The following is a 20,902-nucleotide window of genomic DNA, read 5'->3' as shown; positions in this document are numbered from 1 at the left end:
GTGTGTGTCTCTCTGTGTGTGTGTCTCTGTGTTTCTCTGTGTCTGTGTGTGTGTGTGTGTGTCTCTGTGTGTGTCTCTGTGTTTCTCTGTGTCTGTGTGTTTCTCTGTGTGTGTGTGTGTGTGTGTCTCTCTGTGTGTGTGTGTGTCTGTGTGTGTGTGTGTGTGTGTGTCTCTGTGTGTGTCTCTCTGTGTGTGTCTCTGTGTTTCTCTGTGTCTGTGTGTGTGTTTCTGTGTGTGTGTGTGTGTGTGTGTGTGTGTGTGTGTGTCTCTCTGTGTGTGTCTCTGTGTTTCTCTGTGTCTGTGTGTTTCTCTGTGTGTGTGTGTGTGTGTGTGTGTGTGTGTGTGTGTGTGTGTCTCTCTGTGTGTGTGTGTCTGTGTGTGTGTGTGTGTGTGTGTGTGTGTGTATCTATGTATATATGTTTCTGAGTGTCTCTGTGTGTGTGTCTGTATATGTGTTTGTATGTGTGCGTGCGTATCTGTGTGTGTGTGTGTGTCTCTGTGTTTCTCTGTGTCTGTGTGTGTTTCTGTGTGTGTGTGTGTGTGTGTGTGTGTGTGTGTGTGTCTGTGTGTGTGTGTGTGTGTGTGTGTGTGTTTCTCTGTGTGTGTGTGTGTGTGTGTGTGTGTGTGTGTGTCTCTGTGTGTGTGTGTGTGTGTGTGTCTCTGTGTGTGTGTGTGTGTCTCTGTGTGTGTGTGTGTGTGTGTGTCTCTGTGTGTGTGTGTGTGTGTGTGTGTGTGTCTCTGTGTGTGTGTGTGTGTGTGTGTGTGTGTGTGTGTCTCTGTGTGTGTGTGTGTGTGTGTAATGTTTTCAGTTTATGTAACACTGTCAAACTAAAGTCAATCGTTTCAGACCTTTGTCTTTATAAGAGTCGGCAAAAGGAAGCAACCGATTACAGAAGATGAATAAATCAACTGTCAAGTGTTTGCTAAAAATATGGAAACTTAAATTTGTTTTTACAAAACTGGGAGGAATCTCCTGGTTGATACAAGACGTCTGATATGGGTTATAATAATATTAAAACAGACAGCCCTCAGAGAGATAATTCAGCATTAAAAACAAAAGACTCTGGTTCTTGTAGTTTTCTGATGAGCTTTCTTTGTTGCTGGTGATGGATATCTGATTGTAGTTTGTTAAAAAACAGTCTTTGGGTGAAAGCCAACTGTGTTTCCCGCTGTGGGAAAATGAAGTGTGTGATGTTCACAGCAGCCTGAGAGAGAGGAGAGAGAGAGAGACAGAGAGAGAGACAGCCTGAGAGAGAGAGAGACAGAGAGAGAGAGAGAGAGAGAGAGAGAGAGAGAGAGAGAGAGAGAGAGAGAGAGAGAGAGAGAGAGAGAGAGAGAGAGAGAGAGAGAGAGAGAGAGAGAGAGAGAGGGAAAACAGCCAGAGAGAGAGAGACACAGAGATGGAGAGACAGAGAGGGGAGAGAGAGACAGAGGGAGAGAGAGAGAGAGAGAGAGAGGGAGGAGACAGCCAGAGAGACAGAGAGACAGACAGGAGACAGACAGAGAGAGAGATAGAGAGAGACAGAAGAGACAGAGAGAGAGAGAGAGAGAGAGAGAGAGAGAGAGAGAGAGAGAGAGAGAGAGAGAGACAGAGAGACCGAGAGGGAGAGAGGGAGAGAGGGAGAGAGAGAGACAGACAGACAGAGAGAGAGAGAGACAGCAGTAAAGGTGGACTGATTTCTGTTTATAACAGCCACAGCTCCGAGGCCAAAACACAGAAAGTGGGTCAGTGTCACCTGGCTGCAGAGCATCTCGCCGGCTGCCTCAAATGCAAATGAGCCCCAACGCCAGCGGAGAATATGTGGCGAGATGTGAGTCACGGCGCAGAAACGAGGCCTAATATTAATGTCAGAAATCGTCCATTTGTCTCAGAGGAATGGACGAGTTAGGCTACATCTGTTACTGAAAGCTACCTACCTTCCTAATAGGGCTGTGCATTTAATCTAAATGTAAATCGTGATTATGATTTTGGCTATAATCGAGAAAAACTCTTATTCAGCTCATTAACGTTTTGCAAAGTAAACTCTTATTTTCTCTTTGTGTTCTGAATGAAAAAATTAAGTTTGAATAGGAAAAGTATTAAAAAGGTAAAGTTCACAGTTGTAAGTGTTTTTTTTACTGTTGATTTATTTAAACTTTTTCCACTGTTTTATTAAGTTCAATAACTGCAACATCTTTTCCAGAAGTCAACGAGTAGTCGTGTCACATTATCGTGACTTTCAATATTGACCGAAATAATCGTGATTATATTTTTTTCAGCCCTACTACCTAACTATCTGCAAAGCAACCCCTGGAGTTATCAAACCAAACTGGGGACAGCAGTGTTTCCAAATGTTTTAGGGGCTCGTAAACGCCAGAGTAGCGAGACGCCAGAAGTAATCTGAGCAAAAGATATTAGTTTTTAAACCCTAAGAAAACGCAGTAGTGTAGATGTAGCCTTTACTTACATAACAACAACAACCAAACACACAGAAGGGATGGCTGGCCTCTCCAGCTGAGAGCTTGCATAACATGACATGAATCTGAGCGACACATCCAGATGTGCGCAGAGGCAAAAGAAACAGGATGACAGTACAGCTGCTGCTGCTACTGCTGCTGTTTTTGGGTTATTTCCAGCATGAAAAGCAGGCTGAATGAGTCACAGAGTGCCAGTCAATTCAGGGAAAATGGAAATGAGCAAAGTAGCTGCGAGTCACCGCTACGACTCTTTTGTGTTATGTAGCTTTGACAGCTGTGCAGCCACAAGAGCACATTCACTCAACTGGTCCTAATGCAGATTTTGATTCAATTTAAACTGTGCTTTTGTACCCAAATCCTTTGTTACTCCACAAAATATAATAAATGATTCTACAAAACCTCCCTCGAGCCAAACCCCCTTTCATTTTAGTCGATATTTTTGCAGAGATATCTGAAAGAAAACTGTGAACATTTTGTTTTTAAATCTTGATTGAATACAGAGAAAGTCTATTATTAGCAGCAATAACTTGACATTTTCTGTGTGGTAAGGTCAGAAATCCTCTTAAAAGCATCAATGCTGACCTTTAAAACTGCCTTTTTTCGGCCTGTTTTTCACTTTTTTTTTTGGTGTGCTCTGCATGACACATCTGTGCATCACAGTACAGGTTGTTTACAGCATACAGATGTTCGTAAACAAAGGCGACTAGCACACAAACAGAGCAGCTTCAAGTTTGGGGAGTCTGGTACGACACAAACACACGGCAAGATCCTTCTACAAGCCCTTCTTCATCATCATCATCATGGGATCTAAAAACCTGACTTCTCAGCTAATCAGATAAAACGTCTGGAGAAGCTAACAACAACCGTGTGACACCAGGTTACCTTTACATTTCCACTGTTTTTATCTGCTCTCTGGAACATTATGTATCTTAACTATCTGTTTGTGCCTGACCTCTGTGCAATGTTGCAAGATTTTTTGCATGAATGTGATGAAGTAAAGTTGTCCTGAAGTGGTATATTGTTACAGGCTCAAATTCAGTACATGCTAGTTAGGATTATGCAAAAATACTACAAAACCCACGACACTTAAACAGGAATTTGCCACATTTAACAGACCATTTGAGGCGCTGTATTTGTGTGTATTTGGAGGCATTTAAGATGTAAAGTGACACCCAGGATTACCTTGAAACCCACCCACTGTCCTACCTTCAATCGCAATGACATGCTCCCGGATCTGGTTCTGCAGCAGCGGCTCCTCCACACGCTCCAGCAGCTCGTAGATGGAGTAGATGTTGGGATGAAAAAAATTTTTTGTCGGGGACGGACTCAAACCTCTGAATGTGGAATGGAGGGGGGGCCCGGTGGGGGGGTTGTTGTTTGTTTTTTTTCCCTCCACCCCGGGGGTTTTTTTCCCGCCAAACCTTTTTTTTTTAAAAAAAAGGGGAGAGAGAGAGGGGGGGATCAGACGGTGGTGTTGGCAGGGAAGTGGAGGGAGAGGAAGGTGAAAGCTGTGACCTCCAGGAGCCGGGGAACAAGCTCAGGGAAGCCTTAAATCATGCTTTTCTCCAACGCACCCTGGTGAACGTAACACATCAGTGTATCAGGTATAGAATTGGTTTAAATCAAAAAGTAGGTAGAGTCTTTCCTGCTTAAAAATAAAACACAGCTGATCCTCCTCTACATGCCTGGAAATTTTAATACAAGATATATTCCCAGTGTGTTTTTTTTCCCCCCAGCGACCAGACTGCTGCTACTGGCCGGTGAAGGCAGCTGTTCCCCGGGGTGTCCCGGTGACAGATGTGCGGCTGGCTGAGCAACGCTTCCCCATATCCTTACAGTCCACGTAGGATTAAAATGACACTTTCTCGGGTTTATGCGGATTTAAAAGAGCTTTAAGCGTCACTTACATTCATAAATTGACCAGACGACAATGATAAAAACGGCCTTGATGCTAGGCGGCTAAAGCTAACTAGCTCTAGCTTCCAACAGGAGGGAGGAGGGAAAAACTCGCCGTTCTTCAGGCTTTAAAGTCCGCTTTACATAACGACTAACTGGGGTGTCAAAGCCTCCGAGAGGACACGAAACCACCATTAAAAAAATATGAATTAAAACAGCAGCTGTTGGCAGTGAGGCTGCGTGATACACACAGTTCGTGGAGGGGTAGTTAGGATATTCCCGTCCGTTGTTTTGTCTCCGGGACCAGCAAGCTGCGCACGAATAACCTTCAGTCCACTTTAAACTTAACCAGAACCGACACGCGCACCCTAAAATGTATCCAGGTGTTGTTTACAGACACGTTTTTCACAGGTAAGTCCTGCACACGGCGCCCAAACACTCCGCCTTTCCCCCTTCCCGTGTTGCTGCGAGGTCCATCCCGTGTAGAGCCACAGTATCCCGGCCGGGAACGTGATTACGCTCCGGTGTGTTTCAAGTGACGCAAGCTCAACAACACGAGTTCCGGTAACATTTTCAAAATAAAAGGCGCCACTGAAAAAAAAACAAAAAAAGAAAATAAAATATATATATATATATAGATGGATGGATGGATGGATGGATGGATAGATATTTATTCATCCCGAGTGAAATTTTAGGCATCAAGTAGCTTAGAGAAACACATACACACATATATCTCACATACATAAAACTAAAAATCACTCACAGAAATGTAAAGAGTTAATAATTTAAGGTCTGGTATGGACTGACCGTGTGATGCAATGACCATGATAAGGTGCTGTATGGTAGAGTGTGCGCAAAGGTGGTAGTGCAAAAGAGAACAGTGCAGGACTGAACAGTGCAATAGCTTATTATTAAATATTAACTGTGACTATGAAAAGACAAGAATGTAAACATAATGATTAAATAGCACTGCTGGAAAGCACGTTTCCTCAAACAGTGCCTGAAATGGGCCAGTACTGAGTACCGATACTTCTGATTTTTGTCCACATAGTACATTTACTTCTAATTGTTTGTAAGACTTGTTAAAAGGCTGATTTTTATACCAAAATCGGCTATATACAGTATATATATCATGATTTTTCCTTTATATTCCACATTTTCAGTGTCTTTAGTTTTCTATACTGTTTGGTTTTGTCTCACTTTTGCAATTTTTAAAATTTATTTTATTGTATATATTTGTACTTGTTGCACCGTGGGTCGGAGAGAAACGCATTTTTGATTCCTCTGTATATCTCGCACATATTTTGAGAGAATTGACAATAAAGTTGACTTGATTTTATGAATTATTTGGAAAAAAACAAGCAATCCCTTTCAAAACAGTTACATTGTGCACATTTGTTATATATTTTTATTGCAATGTCAAGTATATATTTACGTTTCTGACTGTTGCAGTACTTTGCTCTATCGTTTATTCCCTTTTCATTCATTTGTCTCATTTCATCTTGGTTAGATTACAGAAATGCACTTCTCACTTAACCTCTCACAACAAAACCTGAATACACTTCCGCTCATTCATAATCGAGCAGCCAGACTCATAACCAGGTCAAACAGGAGAGAACACACTTCATTGGCTCCCAGTGTGTTTTAGAGAGGATTTAAACATTTTAATGATAACTTTTAAAGCTCTAATGGGGGATAGATGATGTGCAGCGCCAGTGTTGCAAACTGCATGCATAAACCAATATGCTGGCACTTCTCAAACTGCCAAATTTATGTTGCTTAACTTATTAAAAATTTTTTATTATAATGGCTTTAACTGACACACTCGTGTACACATACATACGCACACATTCACTCACACACACACACACACACACACACACACACACACACACACACACACACACACACACACACACACACACACACACACTCATACTCTCACAACTTCTACACACACACACACACACACACACACACACACACACACACACACACACACACACACACACACACACACACACACACAAACTCACTCTCCTACACACACACACACACACACACACACACACACACACACACACACACACACACACACAAACTCACTCTCTACACACACACACACACACACACACACACACACACACACACACACACACAAAACCACTCCTCACCACACACACAACACAACAACAAGCAACAGACACACACACACTCTCTCCCTTCCTTTTTCTCTCTCTCTCTCCCTTCCTCTCTAACTGATCCCACACAGAGTGACACATTTCTTGCTTTTCCAAACATGGGAACAGACTGCACAACCTACCTCAGAGCCTGTGGTGGATCGGTCGTGGTCGTTCCTCAGTCGAACCTTAAACTAAACCTGATCAGGCTGTTTCTGCTCGGGACCCTCAGCTGTGCAACCACCTGCCGGAGGACATCAGGAAGCTAACACACCTTCTTCTTTTAAGTCTCCTTACAAAAACTCACTATTTCAGACTTGCCCTTTTATTTATTTTACTATTTGTTCTTTTTAAATGAAATGAAAAGCACTTTGTAACTTGTTTTTTGAAAAGCGCTTTATTGTGAAGGTATTACTATTATTATTGTATGCACCAAAACACAGTGAAAACTTTACTTCGTAAATGCCATTCTGATTCTGAGCTACAACATTTCCCTCTGAGATGTCGTGGAGTATAAGTATAAAGTTATACAATATAAATACACAGTAAATAGTAAAGGAATAGTTCCACATTTTGGGAAATACACTCAAATATCTCGGCTTTGTTACTGAGAGTAAGATGAGAAAATCGATAACAACCAGTACAATGTAAAGTACAACATAAAAACACTGGCAGGGGGGATTTTGCATAAAGTTTTACATTTGTAAACTTGTAACATATATTTCTACACTGTGGTATTAGTACTTTTACTAATAGAAAAGAGTACTTCTTCCAACTCTGACTATATTTCTGTGACACCAAACTCAGGTCATTTTTCTGAGTTTTTAGTGAAACACTTGATACTTACATTTCTTCAGTCATTTTGTATTTTTCATTTGTAGTTTTTATACTTTACATTTAGTTGTAGTACATTTAGTTGCCAATACATTTCTGATGCTTTTATTTTGAAAATCAAACCTCCTTTATTCCCGTCTTTCTCTAACTAACCGCTGCAAGCTTGATGTAGCGACCTTCAGGAAGATACTTCCTGCGTGGAGGCTGCAGCAAAATGACTTAAAAACACAAGTGTATTTCTCAGACTTCTTAATTTGACTGCAGGATGTTACTTTCTTCAGGGCCCCTTCAAAATAAAATAGCAAAGAATCACCCAGTAGAACATGATGCACAGTGTTTATTTGCTATATTTACAAGCACATATTTGTATCTTTATTTTCAAAATCTATAATCAAACCCAACTAAATGATAAAAAACAAATTCCTTTCGTCATAAAGCCCAGCCTGTAGTACTGCTTGGTATTTGTCCTTTGCGTGCAAATACCTCTTTCATAGAGTCTCTTTGAGAGTTCGTCCGGCACTATTGTGTTGAGGCTGGTATTTTCTCTCCGTCCAGCAGTAAGGAGTGCACAATGCTGCTCTTTTTCTTCCCACCGCTCGTCGCCTTGATGCAGCATTCGTGTTCCCCCAACATGAAGCGCGTCTCTGTGCCGTCGTCTACAAACTCTCCCTTGAAAAAGGCCACAAAAACACACTCAGTTATGAGGATTTCATCTATCTGTTTACTATTTATGATGCATTTCTGCTGATTTTTATTTATTTGTTTCCGCTCTTGTTCAAACTGGGACTCCATGTTTTTAAAAGACTTATTATTTCAGTTTGATCTACTCACTTAATCTCTATAAATGATTAATTTAAACTGTGCAGCTGTCAAAATCTAGATGATGAGAGGAGGAGGTTAATGTTTTCTCATCTGAGTCGCCTCTCAGGCGGCTTACAGACTCTCTGATAGGCAGGTGAGGTATCTGCGGCCTATGAGAAAGACTCCTCTCAAAATATTCTGACTTTTAAAAAATTATTTTAACTTTTTTTTTTTGAAATAGTGTGAAAATTATTTTGACTTTTTTTCTTAAATTATTTCAACTCTTTATCTCAAACTATTCTGGCTTTTATCCTGAAAATATTAAAATTTTCAAATTGTTTGACTTCTTTCTCAAAATTAAAATATTTTCCTCAAAATATTCTGACTTTTATTCTGAAAATATTAAAATATTATGACTTCCTCAAAATATTCTAACTCCTTTTCCCAAAATATTCAGAATTATTCTAAACATATTCTGACTTAAAAAAAAACAATATTTTGACTTCTTCCTCAAAATTAAAATATTTAAACTTATTTTTCCTCAAACTATTGTGACTTTTATTCTGAAAATATTCAGATTTTTCCTCTCAAACTATTTTGACTTTTATTCTGAAAATATTCAGATTTTTCCTCCCAAAATATTCTGACTTTTTCTCAAAATATTCTGACTTTTAAAAAACAATATTTTGACTTCTTCCTCAACATTTTTATATTTTACATTTTTTTCCCTAAAACTATTCTGACTTATCCTGAAAATATTAAAATATTCTGACTTTTTTTCTCAAAATATTCGGACTGTGACTAATCTCAAAATTTGTAGATTGATGTGCAAGTTTAAAAGTATGGAATAGCTCTCATACTTTTAACAGTTTATTTGTGTCAGGTGAAATATTAAAATGTTTACTGAGTCAAGACGTTTCCTTTAAATGCTTCGTATTTTATTTTGAAAAATAGAAACACCTTATCTTAGAGAAGGAGACGGTAGGAACACCAAAAATCACCTTTTAAATACATGTTTCATGTATTTTTTATATACTTTTACGGGAGATGCCTTTTACACACACACACACACACACACACACAGACAAACACACACACACATACACAAACACATAGAGACACACACACACAGAGACAGACACACACACACACACACAAACACACACACACATACACAAACACATAGAGACACACACACACAGAGACAGACACACACAAACACACAGACACACACACAGACAGACACACACACACACACAAACAAACAGACAGATACACACAAACACACACACACATGCACACACACACACACAAACACACAGAGACACACACACACACACACAAACACACAGAGACAGACACACACACACAAACACATAGAGACAGATACACACAAACACACACACACACACAGACAGACACACACAAACACACAGACACACACACACACACACACACACAGACAGACACACACACACACACAAACAAACAAACAAACAGAGACAGACACACACAAACACAGACACACACAAACACAGACACACACACAGACACACACACACACACACACACACACACAAACAAACACAGAGACAGATACACACAAACACACACACACACACAGACAGACACACAAACACAGAGACACACACACACACACACACAGACAGACACACACACACACACAAACACAGAGACAGATACACACAAACACACACACACACAAACACAGAGACACACACACAGACACACACACAGAGACAGACACACACACACACACACACACACACACAAACAGACACACACAGACACACACACAGAGACAGACACACACACACACACACACACACACAACACACACACACACACAAACACAGAGACAGATACACACAAAACACACACACACACAAACACAGACACACACACAGACACACACAGAGACAGACCGACAGAGACAGACACACACACAAACACAGAGACAGACACACACGCATGCGGTGCACACACACACACACACACACACACACATAGACGCACAGAGACACACACACACACACACACATTATGAGATAACCAATTAAAGCCAAAATTATAACCATTTAACAACTGCATGTTTACGTCTATATTTCCCCCTTTTTCTTCTTAATTTATGAATGGTTTCTTTAAATCTGTCATATCATGGTTTCTTCCCTTTGTTCTGTGGCTTTGATTTAATATACATAGTATATATTAGCAGCATTTGTAGTATAAAAACCCACTCCAGTGGGTATTACAACACAGGAATCATCAGCTATCTAACCCAGATGTTGGTAATTAGTTGCATTTTATTTAAATTATTTAAATTATTTAAATTATTTAGCTCCAGACGGAAGTTTTAATTTTCAGTCTTTTTCATCTCAGTGACAATTAACTAATCTTATTACCAAATACAATAAAAAAAGAACTGTTGTTAGACTCTCATCTCAGTTTAAATCCACAGTAACAATAGTAATATTTATCTTTATATTATCATATTATAATTTAAACAGTTTTAAACGTTTTTGGGTCATTCTCACCATTGTGTCCATTTTCTGCCCGTTGCACCAAATATCCATGGTGTCCTTTTCTGTTGGAAAAAAGAACAACAGTATGTTTCTAAAGTATACAAAGTATCTCAAAATGTCATGCAGTACATGTATTTTGTTGTAATAAATAACTTTCGTAAATGGGGGAAAATGGCTCGGTCCCTGGACATGAACAAAGGTTTAGTCGGGGTCAGCCCTATGTTCCCACAGCCCTATGTTCCCACAGCCCTATGTTCTCACAGCCCTATGTTCCCACACAGCCCTATGTTCCCACAGCCCTATGTTCCCACAGCCCTATGTTCCCACAGCCCTATGTTCCCACAGCCCCATGTGTTCTCACAGCCCCATGTTCCCATCAGCCCTATGTTCCCACAGCCCTATGTTCCCACAGCCCTATGTTCCCACAGCCCTATGTCTCACAGCCCTATGTTCCCACAGCCCTCTATGTTCCCACAGCCTAATGCATACAGCCCTATGTTCCCACAGCCCTATGTTCCCACAGCCCTATGTTCCCACAGTCCTATAGTTCCCACAGTCCCATGTTCCCACAGTCCCATGTTCCCCAACCATGTTCCCATTGTCCCATGCTCCCCACAGCCAATGTTCCCACAGCCCCATGCTCCCACAGCCCAATGTTCCCACAGCCCCATGCTCCCCACAGCCCAATGTTCCCATAGCCCATGTTCCCACAGCTCTATGTTCCCACAGCCCTATGGTCCCACAGCCCTATGTTCCCACAGCCCTATGTTCCCACAGCCCTATGTTCCCACAGCCCTATGTTCCCACAGCCCTATGTTATCACAGCCCTATGCCAGCCTATCCCACAGCCCTATGTTCCCAAGCCCATGTTCCCACAGTCCTATGTTCCCACAGTCCTATGTTCCCACAGCCCAATGTTCCCACAGCCCTATGCTCCCACAGCCCACTATGTTCCCACAGCCCTATGCTCCCACAGCCCAATGTTCCACACAGCCCTATGCTCCCACAGCCCAATGTTCCCACAGCCCTATGTTCCCAAGCTCTATGTTCCCACAGCCCTATGGTCCCACAGCCCTATGTTCCCACAGCCCAATGTTCCCACAGCCCTATGTTCCCACAGCCCTATGTTCCCAACCCTATCTCCACAGCCAAGTTCCCACGCCCTATGTTCCCACAGCTCTATGTTCCACAGCTATGGCCCAAGCCCCATGTTCCCACAGTCCATGTTCCACAGCCCTATGTTCCCACACCCTATGTTCCCACATGTTCCAGATCTATATTCCCACAGCCCTAAGGCCCACAGCCCTATGTTCCCACAGCCCAATGTTCCCACAGCCCTATGTTCCACACCAATGTTCCCACAGCCCTATGTTCCCACAGCCCTATGTTCCCAGCCTATGTTCTCAACCCTATGTTCCCACACCCATTCCATAACCCTATCCAACCTATGTTCCCACACCAGTCTCACAGTATGTCCACAGCCCTATGTTCCAAGCCTATGGTCCCACAGCAAACCAACCACCCAACCCATCAATATGTCCACAGTCCTAGCATTCCACAGCCCTATGCTCCCACACCAATGTTCCCACAGCCTACACAGCCCTATGTTCCCACAGCCCTATGGTCCCACAGCCCTATGTTCCCACAGCCCTATGGTCAACCCTATGTTCCCACAGCCCAATGCCACAGCCCTATGCTCCCACAGCCCAATGTTCCCACAGCCCTATGCCCCACAGCCCTACCACAGCCCTATGTTCCCACAGCCCATGTTCCCACAGCCCTATGTTCCCACAGCCCTATGTTCCCCCTCTTCCCACAGCCCTATGGTCCCACAGCCCTATGTTCCCACAGCCCTATGCTCCCACAGCCCTATGTCCCCATACGCCCTGTTCCCACAGCCCTATGGTCCCACAGCCCTATGCTCCCACAGCCCTATGTTCCCACAGCCCTATGGTCCCACAGCCCTATGTTCCCACAGCCCTATGTTCCCACAGCCCTATGTTCCCACAGCCCTATGTTCCCACAGCCCTATGCTCCCACAGCCCTATGTTCATACAGCCCTATGTTCCCACATTTCTAAGATTTTTCTTAAAATAAGGCCCTATGTTAGGGTTACATTCCATCTGTAGTCCATTGCTACTGGATAATAGGTTGGGTGTAATTGGCTACCAAATTGGGAGAAAGGGGAATAAAATCTGATATAAATTTATGAAAAAGGAAATGTGGGAACATAGGGCCTAATTTTGGAAAATAATCTTAGAAATGTGGGAATATAGAGCTGTGGGAACATAGGGCCTAATTTAATTATTTTTTTTTAGAAATGTGGGAACATAGGGCCTAATTTAATTTTTTTTTTTTTTGAAATGTGGGAACATAGGGCCTAATTTAATTTTTTTTTTTTTTTTTAGAAATGTGGGAACATAGGGCCTAATTTAATTTTTTTTTTTGAAATGTGGGAACATAGGGCCCAATTTTCATGTGAAAAAAGAAAATTCTTAGAAATGTGGGAGCATAGGGCCCAATTTGATTATTTTTTTTTAAAGTGGGGAACATAGGGCCTAATTAAATTTTTTTTTTTTTTTTGAAATGTGGGAACATAGGGCCTAATTAATTTTTTTTTTTTTTAGAAATGTGGGGAACATAAGGCCTAATTAAATTTTTTTTTTTTTTTTTTTTAGAAATGTGGGAACATAGGGCCTAATTTAATTTTTTTTTTTTTTTAGAAATGTGGGAACATAGGGCCTAATTTAATTTTTTTTTTTTGAAATGTGGGAACATAGGGCCTAATTTTCAGTGAAAAAGAAAATTCTTAGAAATGTGGGAGCATAGGGCCTAATTTGATTATTATTTTTTTTTAAAGTGGGAACATAGGGCCTAATTTAATTTTTTTTTTTTTTTAGAAATGTGGGAACATAAGGCCTAATTTAATTTTTTTTTTTTTTTTTTAGAAATGTGGGAACATAGGGCCTAATTTAATTTTTTTTTTTTTTTTAGAAATGTGGGAACATAAGGCCTAATTAAATTTTTTTTTTTTTTTTTTAGAAATGTGGGAACATAGGGCCTAATTTTAATTTTTTTTTTTTTTTTAGAAATGTGGGAACATAGGGCCTAATTTAATTTTTTTTTTTAGAAATGTGGGAACATAGGGCCTAATTTAATTTTTTTTTTAGAAATGTGGGAACATAGGGCCTAATTAAATTTTTTTTTTTAAATGTGGGAACATAGGGCCTAATTTAATTTTTTTTTTTTTTAGAAATGTGGGAACATAGGGCCTAATTTAATTTTTTTTTTTTTTGAAATGTGGGAGGATAGGGCCTAATTTAATTTTTTTTTTTTTTTTTTAGAAATGTGGGGAACATAGGGCCTAATTTAATTTTTTTTTTTTTTAGAAATGTGGGGAACATAGGGCCTAATTTTAATTTTTTTTTTTTTTGAAATGTGGGAACATAGGGCCTAATTTAATTTTTTTTTTTTTTTTTTAGAAATGTGGGAACATAGGGCCTAATTTAATTTTTTTTTTTTTTTTTTTAGAAATGTGGGAACATAGGGCCTTAATTTAATTTTTTTTTTTTTTTTTAAATGTGGGAACATAGGGCCTAATTTTAATTTTTTTTTTTTTAGAAATGTGGGAACATAGGGCCCTAATTTAATTTTTTTTTTTTTTTTAGAAATGTGGGAACATAGGGTCTAATTTTTAATTTTTTTTAAATGTGGGAACATAGGGCCTAATTTTCAGTGAAAAGAAAATTCTTAGAAATGTGGGAGATTAGGGCCTAATTTGATTATTATTTTTTTTTAAAGTGGGGAACATAGGGCCTAATTTTAATTTTTTTTTTATGAAATGTGGGAACATAGGGCCTTAATTTAATTTTTTTTTTTTAGAAATGTGGGAACATAGGGCCATTAATTTAATTTTTTTTTTTTTTAGAAATGTGGGAACATAAGGCCTAATTAAATATTTTTTTTTTTTTTTTTAGAAATGTGGGAACATAGGGTCTAATTTTATTTTTTTTTTTTTAGAAATGTGGGAACATAGGGCCTAATTAAATTTTTTTTTTTAAATGTGGGAACATAGGGCCTAATTTTCAGTGAAAAAGAAAATTCTTAGAAATGTGGGAGCATAGGGCCTAATTTTTGATTTTATTTTTTTTTTTAAAGTGGGAACATAGGGGCCTAATTTTTAATTTTTTTTTTTTTTTTTTAGAAATGTGGGAACATAGGGCCTAATTTTTTTTTTTTTAGAAATGTGGGAACATAAGCCTAATTAAATATTTTTTTTTTTTTAGAAATGTGGGAACATAAGGCCTAATTAAATATTTTTTTTTTTAGAAATGTGGGAACATAGGCCTAATTTAATTTTTTTTTTAGAAATGTGGAAGATAGGGTCGGGCCTAATTTGATTATTATTTTTTTTAAAGTGGGAACATAGGGCCTAATTTAATTTTTTTTTTTTTTTAGAAATGTGGGAACATAGGGCCTAATTTAATTTTTTTTTTTTTTTAGAAATGTGTGGGAACATAAGGCCTAATTAAATATTTTTTTTTTTTTTTTAGAAATGTGGGAACATAGGGCCTAATTTTAATTTTTTTTTTTTTAGAAATGTGGGAACATAGGGGCCTAATTGAATTTTTTTTTTAGAAATGTGGGAACATATAGGTCTAATTTTAAATTTTTTTTTAAATGTGGGAACATAGGGCCTAATTTAATTTTTTTTTTTTTTAGAAATGTGGGAACATAGGGCCTAACTTAATTTTTTTTTTTTTGAAATGTGGGAACATAGGGCCTAATTTAATTTTATTTTTTTTTTAGAAATGTGGGAACATAGGGCCTAATTTAATTTTTTTTTTTTTAGAAATGTGGGAGCATAGGGCCTAATTTGATTATTTTTTTTTTTTAAAGTGGGAACATAGGGCCTAATTTAATTTTTTTTTTTTTTTAGAAATGTGGGAACATAGGGCCTAATTTAATTTTTTTTTTGAAATGTGGGAACATAGGGCCTAATTAAATTTTTTTTTTAGAAATGTGGGAACATAGGGCCTAATTTAATTTTTTTTTTTTAGAAATGTGGGAACATAGGGCCTAATTTAATTTTTTTTTTAGGAATGTGGGAACATAGGGGCCTAATTAAATTTTTTTTTTTTAAATGTGGGAACATAGGGCGGACTAATTTAATTTTTTTTTTTTAGAAATGTGGGAACATAGGGCCTAATTAAAATTTCTTTTTTTGAAATGTGGGAACATAGGGCCTAATTTAATTTTTTTTTTAGAAATGTGGGAACATAGGGCCTAATTTAATTTTTTTTTTTTAGAATTGTGGGAACATAGGGCCTAATTTAATTTTTTTTTTTTTTAGAAATGTGGGAACATAGGGCCTAATTTAATTTTTTTTTTTAGAAATGTGGGAACATAGGGCCTAATTTAATTTTTTTTTTTTTAGAAATGTGGGAACATAGGGCCTAATTATATTTTTTTTTAGAAATGTGGGAACATAGGGCCTAATTTAATTTTTTTTTTTTTAGAAATGTGGGAACATAGGGGCCTAATTTTTTTTTTTAAATGTGGGAACATAGGGCCTAATTTAATTTTTTTTTTTTAAATGTGGGAACATAGGGCCTAATTTTCAGTGAAAAAGAAAATTCTTAGAAATGTGGGAGCATAGGGCTGTGGGAACATAGGCACGCTCCTGTTGAGTGAAACTGGGTTGTTGCAGGTCGACATGCTTCCTAAAATACTCACACTGAGCAGATTAAACAGCAGTTACATCACTCACCCAGCACCACCCTGCAGTCCTCTCCCTTCACTTTGAGCAGCCATGTCTTGGACGTCTTGGCTCTGTTGTCAATGAACTTCTGCAGACTCTTGCCGTCCACCTGCAGCGTGTACTCGTAGGCAAAGCCACCGACCGCCTCAATGAGTATGGTGGCTTTGGTGTTGGAGCTCCCCACGGTGAAGGTTTCCTTTCCAACCAGCTTGAACAGCCAGTCTTTCCTGACGACTTCCTGTTGAGGGAAAAATGTTCATGACAGATAACACGCAAAAACTGGTGATCAGTAGTGGAAGAAGTTCGGACATCTGTGAGTGTAGTTCCTGTTTACAAAAGGCATTGAGTGGAGACGCATTAACACTCTTTTTTTGGGGCTTTTCCGCCTTTATTTGATAGGACAGATAGGTGAGAAAGGGGAGGGAGAGAGAGAGAGAGAGAGAGAGAGAGAGAGAGAGAGAGACAGAGAGAGAGAGAGAGAGAGAGAGAGAGAGGGGGGGGGGGGGGGGAAGACATGCAGGAAATCGTCACAGGTCGGATTCAAACCCTGGACCTCAGTATATGTGCACCTGCTCTACCCAATTAATTAATTTAAAATCTGAAGAAAATTATGCAATAAGAAGTATATTTATAGTAGATGTAGTGGAATAGAAGTATAAAGTAACAGAAAAAGGAAATACTCAAATAAAGTACCTCAAATATTACTTTTTTAAATTAATTTGCCTCAAATATGTTGAAGGAATATTTCCAAATTTTGACAAATACACTCAACTATCTTGACTTTCTTACTGAGAGTCACATCAGGAGATCGGACCTCATATTTGAGAGTACAATGTTAAAGTAAAGCATAACACTGGCAGGTGGAATTAGAGGTTTAAAAAAGGAGGATATTTACTTGTAACTGAGTATTTCTAAACTGTGGTATTACTAGTTTTATCTAAATCAGATGGGAATATTCTTTAAGTGTTTTAGTTAAAATAACGAATACTTTTGCTTCTTCAGGTTTCTAATTAGTCTCCCAAACAAATACAAAACTCTTTGATGTACAACCACAAGCAGACTTCCTTTCAAGAGGTTGTGAAGATACCTAAACATGGACTTACCTGTCCGTTGACGTACACGATGCGTTTCCCCGTGGTGGTGCCATGAGCGAACTCAATCTTGTACACGTTGTCGCTCAGCGCCACGTCCCACGTCGCCACCAGATCTCCACCCAGCATCTCTGACACGCCACAGGACCCTCTCCTGACGATCACTCTGTCATCTCCACGTCTGAAAGAAGCCCTCCCGTTTGAGCTCGCTGTGTGCGGAGGACTGTCGGCTCAGCAGCAGGTGTATTACTGTAAGAGGCTTACAGACGTGAGCTCACTTTAAACTGACACAGAGATAATTAGGACAAGCTTTGTATCTGTGGTTAGTGCAAGTAAGCCAAATCACCTCCTTCTTTGTACAGAAATTGTGAATAAAGGTTGATGTAGGGCTGGGCGATGTGGAAAAAATCAGATATCACGACATTCTTGAACAAATACATTGATATCGATACTGCAGCAATATTCTAGGGTTGAGAATTGGGGCTTTAACAAAATATCTTCACACTTAGATTTTAGATAAATAATATTCAGTAATGTGGACATAATGTCTGACATAAAGTGGGGAAAAGGCAAATAATAGAACAGCTATAACAGTCTGGTAATGCAGCCTTTTAAACCAGGAAAAGACAACACTTAGGCTATGTCATATCACGATATGATGATATCCAAAATCTAAGACGATATCTAGTCTCATATCATGATGAAGTATAGTATCGATATATTGCCCAGTCCTAGGTTAATGTACTAACCTTTGACCTCTGAGACTGTCCTAACCAGAAGAAAACGCTGGAGTTCAGAACTGAAGACAGTGGCAGCACAGAAACTGGGGACTGCAGCAACAGAGGAACTGGTGATGGTGGCAGCACTGTTTCATAAACCAACTCAAAGTTATGACAAAAACAAGGGAGCTCACACATATTTAAGAATTAAATTGAAGCAAATTTGTTGCAGCTAAATTAAATATTACTTCAACATCACAGGAACTGTCGACTGCAGCAACACAGGAACTGGGTGCTACATGAGATCCACACTAAGCTAAATCTCACCTTCTGGACATGAAGGAAAAGACAAAGAACTGGCAAAGAATTAACGATGAACTGGCGAGGAACTGGGGAAGGCAAAAGCAGAGGAACTGGCAACTTCGGCAATCATTTAGTATGGCGTAGGTGTCCACATTTCAAGTCACTCTCACCACTAGGGTCTTTAACATTCCCACCAATGACAGGACCTGCAGAACGAACCACTCAAAGACAACCGCGTCACCAAACCGGACATCTGGTAAATCCATGAGAGTGGCAATCCTCTTCTGGATCCGGCAAAGGCCGCAGCACAGAACCTGTCAACTTTGGCAGGACACAAACTGTAGACAGTTATCCTTGACAAGGACCCAAAGCTTCTTCAGCAAAAAGTGTGATGCCAGATGGGACCTTCCACAGCACCAGCATGTGTTCATCTTCTGTCTATCAAAGTCTTGACTGGCAATCCTCTTCTGGAACCGGCAAAGTCCGCAGCACAGAAACTGTCAACTTCAAAGTCTTGACACGGAGACTCGTACTGGAGCCTATCAGTGAAGTCCTGGAGCATGTATGCAGCACGTGGGTTGCGGAACATACCGCGCCGAAAGTCTAACCTCACCGCCAAGGGCAACTTACTGAGTAGGCATGCCACATGAGATCCACATTTTCACCTCGTGAACCTGAAGGAAAAGTTGAAGAACTGGCAAAAAAACGCCAAAGAGCAGCCGAGGAAGTAGAGAAAAACTGGCAAAGAAGTGATGACAAACGGTGACGGAAACAGCAAAGGAACAGGCAACTTTGGCAGTCAACTAGTATGGCGTAGGTGTCCACATTTCACCTCACTCTCACCTGTTGACCTAGGGTCTTCAACATTCAGACCAACGACTGGACAGAGCAAGCCTCTCAAAGCCGACCGCGTCACCAAACCGGACATCTGGTGAATCCATGAAACTGGCTATTCTCTTCTGGATCCGGCAAGTCCACAGCACAGAAACTGGCAACTTCAAAGTCTTGACTGGCAATCCTCTTCAGGAAATGGCTAAACTGCGGCACAGAAAATGGCAACTTCAAAGTCTTGACTGGCAATCCTCTTCAAGAAGTGGAAATGGCAAAGCACAGAAACTGGCAACTTCAAAGTCTTGACTGGCAAATCTCTTCAGGAAATGACAAAGTCAGCAGCACACAAACTGGCAACTTCAATGTCTTGACTGGCAATCCTCTACAAGAAATAGCAAAGTCCGCAGCACAGAAATTGGCAACTTCAAAGCCGTGGCAGGCAATCCTCTTCAGGAAATGGCAAAATCCACAACACAGAAACTGGCAACTTCAAAGTCTTCTGCTAGAAATCAAATAAAAACAAACTGCAACTCAAAGTTTAACTGGCAATCCTCTTCTGGAAATGGCAAAGTCCGCAGCACAGAAACTGGCAACTTCAAAGTCTTGACTGGCAATCCTCTACAAGAAATAGCAAAGTCCGCAGCACAGAAATTGGCAACTTCAAAGCCTTGACTGGCAATCCTCTTCAGGAAATGGCAAAGTCCACAACACAGAAACTGGCAACTTCAAAGTCTTGTCTGGCAATCCTCTTCAGGAAATGGCAAAATCCGTAGCACAGAAACTGGCAACTTCAATGTCAACACTGGCAATCCTCTTCAGGAAATGGCACATCGCGCACAGAAAACTGGCAATTTCAAAGTCCTGACTGGCAATCCTCAACAGGAAATGGACATGTCCAGCAACAGAAACTGGCAATTTCAAAGTCCTGACCGGCAATCCTCTTCAGGAAATGGCAAACCACAAAAACTGGCAACTTCAAACTCTTGACTGGCAATCCTCTACAGGAAATGACAAAGTCCGCAAAACACAAACTGGCAACCTCAAAGTCTTCACTGGCAATCCTCTTCAGGAAATGGCAAAGTCCCGGAGCACAGAAACTGGCAACTTCAAAGTCTTGACTGGCAATCCTCTACAAGAAGGCAAAGTCCGCACAGAAATTGGCAACTTCAAAGCCGTGGCGGCAATCCTCTTCAGGAAATGGCAAAGTCCACAACACAGAAACTGGCAACTTCAAAGTCTTGTCTGGCAATCCTCTTCAGGAAATGGCAAAATCCGTAGCACAGAAACTGGCAACTTCAAAGTCAACACTGGCAATCCTCTTCAGGAAATGGCAAAGCCCACACAAAGAAACTGGCAACTTCAAAGTCTTGACTGGCAATCCTCTACAAGAAATTGCAAAGTCCGGGCACAGAAACTGCAATTCAAAGTCTTGACTGGCAATCCTCTTCAGGAAATGACAAAGTCCAAAACACAAACTGGCAACCTC

At 40.0% G+C, this 20,902-nt stretch overlaps 1 protein-coding gene across 2 annotated transcripts; it reads right to left on the bottom strand.

Annotated features, from left to right (window-relative positions):
* Positions 1-6,911: 6,911 nt before the first annotated feature.
* On the bottom strand, positions 6,912-19,579 carry LOC120554760 (fas apoptotic inhibitory molecule 1-like). 2 transcript variants are annotated; one of them, XM_039793791.1, is made up of 5 exons: positions 18,313-19,579; positions 17,576-17,812; positions 16,482-16,710; positions 10,724-10,773; positions 6,912-8,036 (listed from the first exon to the last, which is right to left on the bottom strand). In XM_039793791.1, the coding sequence occupies exons 2-5, from the start codon at positions 17,690-17,692 to the stop codon at positions 7,887-7,889; spliced, it is 546 nt and encodes a 181-aa protein (XP_039649725.1). In that variant the 5' UTR covers positions 17,693-17,812; positions 18,313-19,579; the 3' UTR covers positions 6,912-7,886. The 2 variants fall into 2 exon arrangements, with proteins under 2 accessions (XP_039649725.1, XP_039649726.1); XM_039793792.1 differs by lacking the exon at positions 18,313-19,579 and having other exon boundaries at positions 17,576-17,817.
* Between the last annotated feature and the right edge of the window lie 1,323 nt (positions 19,580-20,902).

This window comes from Perca fluviatilis, chromosome 24 (genome assembly GCF_010015445.1).
Source record: "Perca fluviatilis chromosome 24, GENO_Pfluv_1.0, whole genome shotgun sequence".
NCBI lineage: Eukaryota > Metazoa > Chordata > Actinopteri > Perciformes > Percidae > Perca > Perca fluviatilis.
The sequence above is the reverse complement of the archived record's forward strand: the minus strand, read 5'-3'. Positions and strand labels throughout refer to the sequence as shown.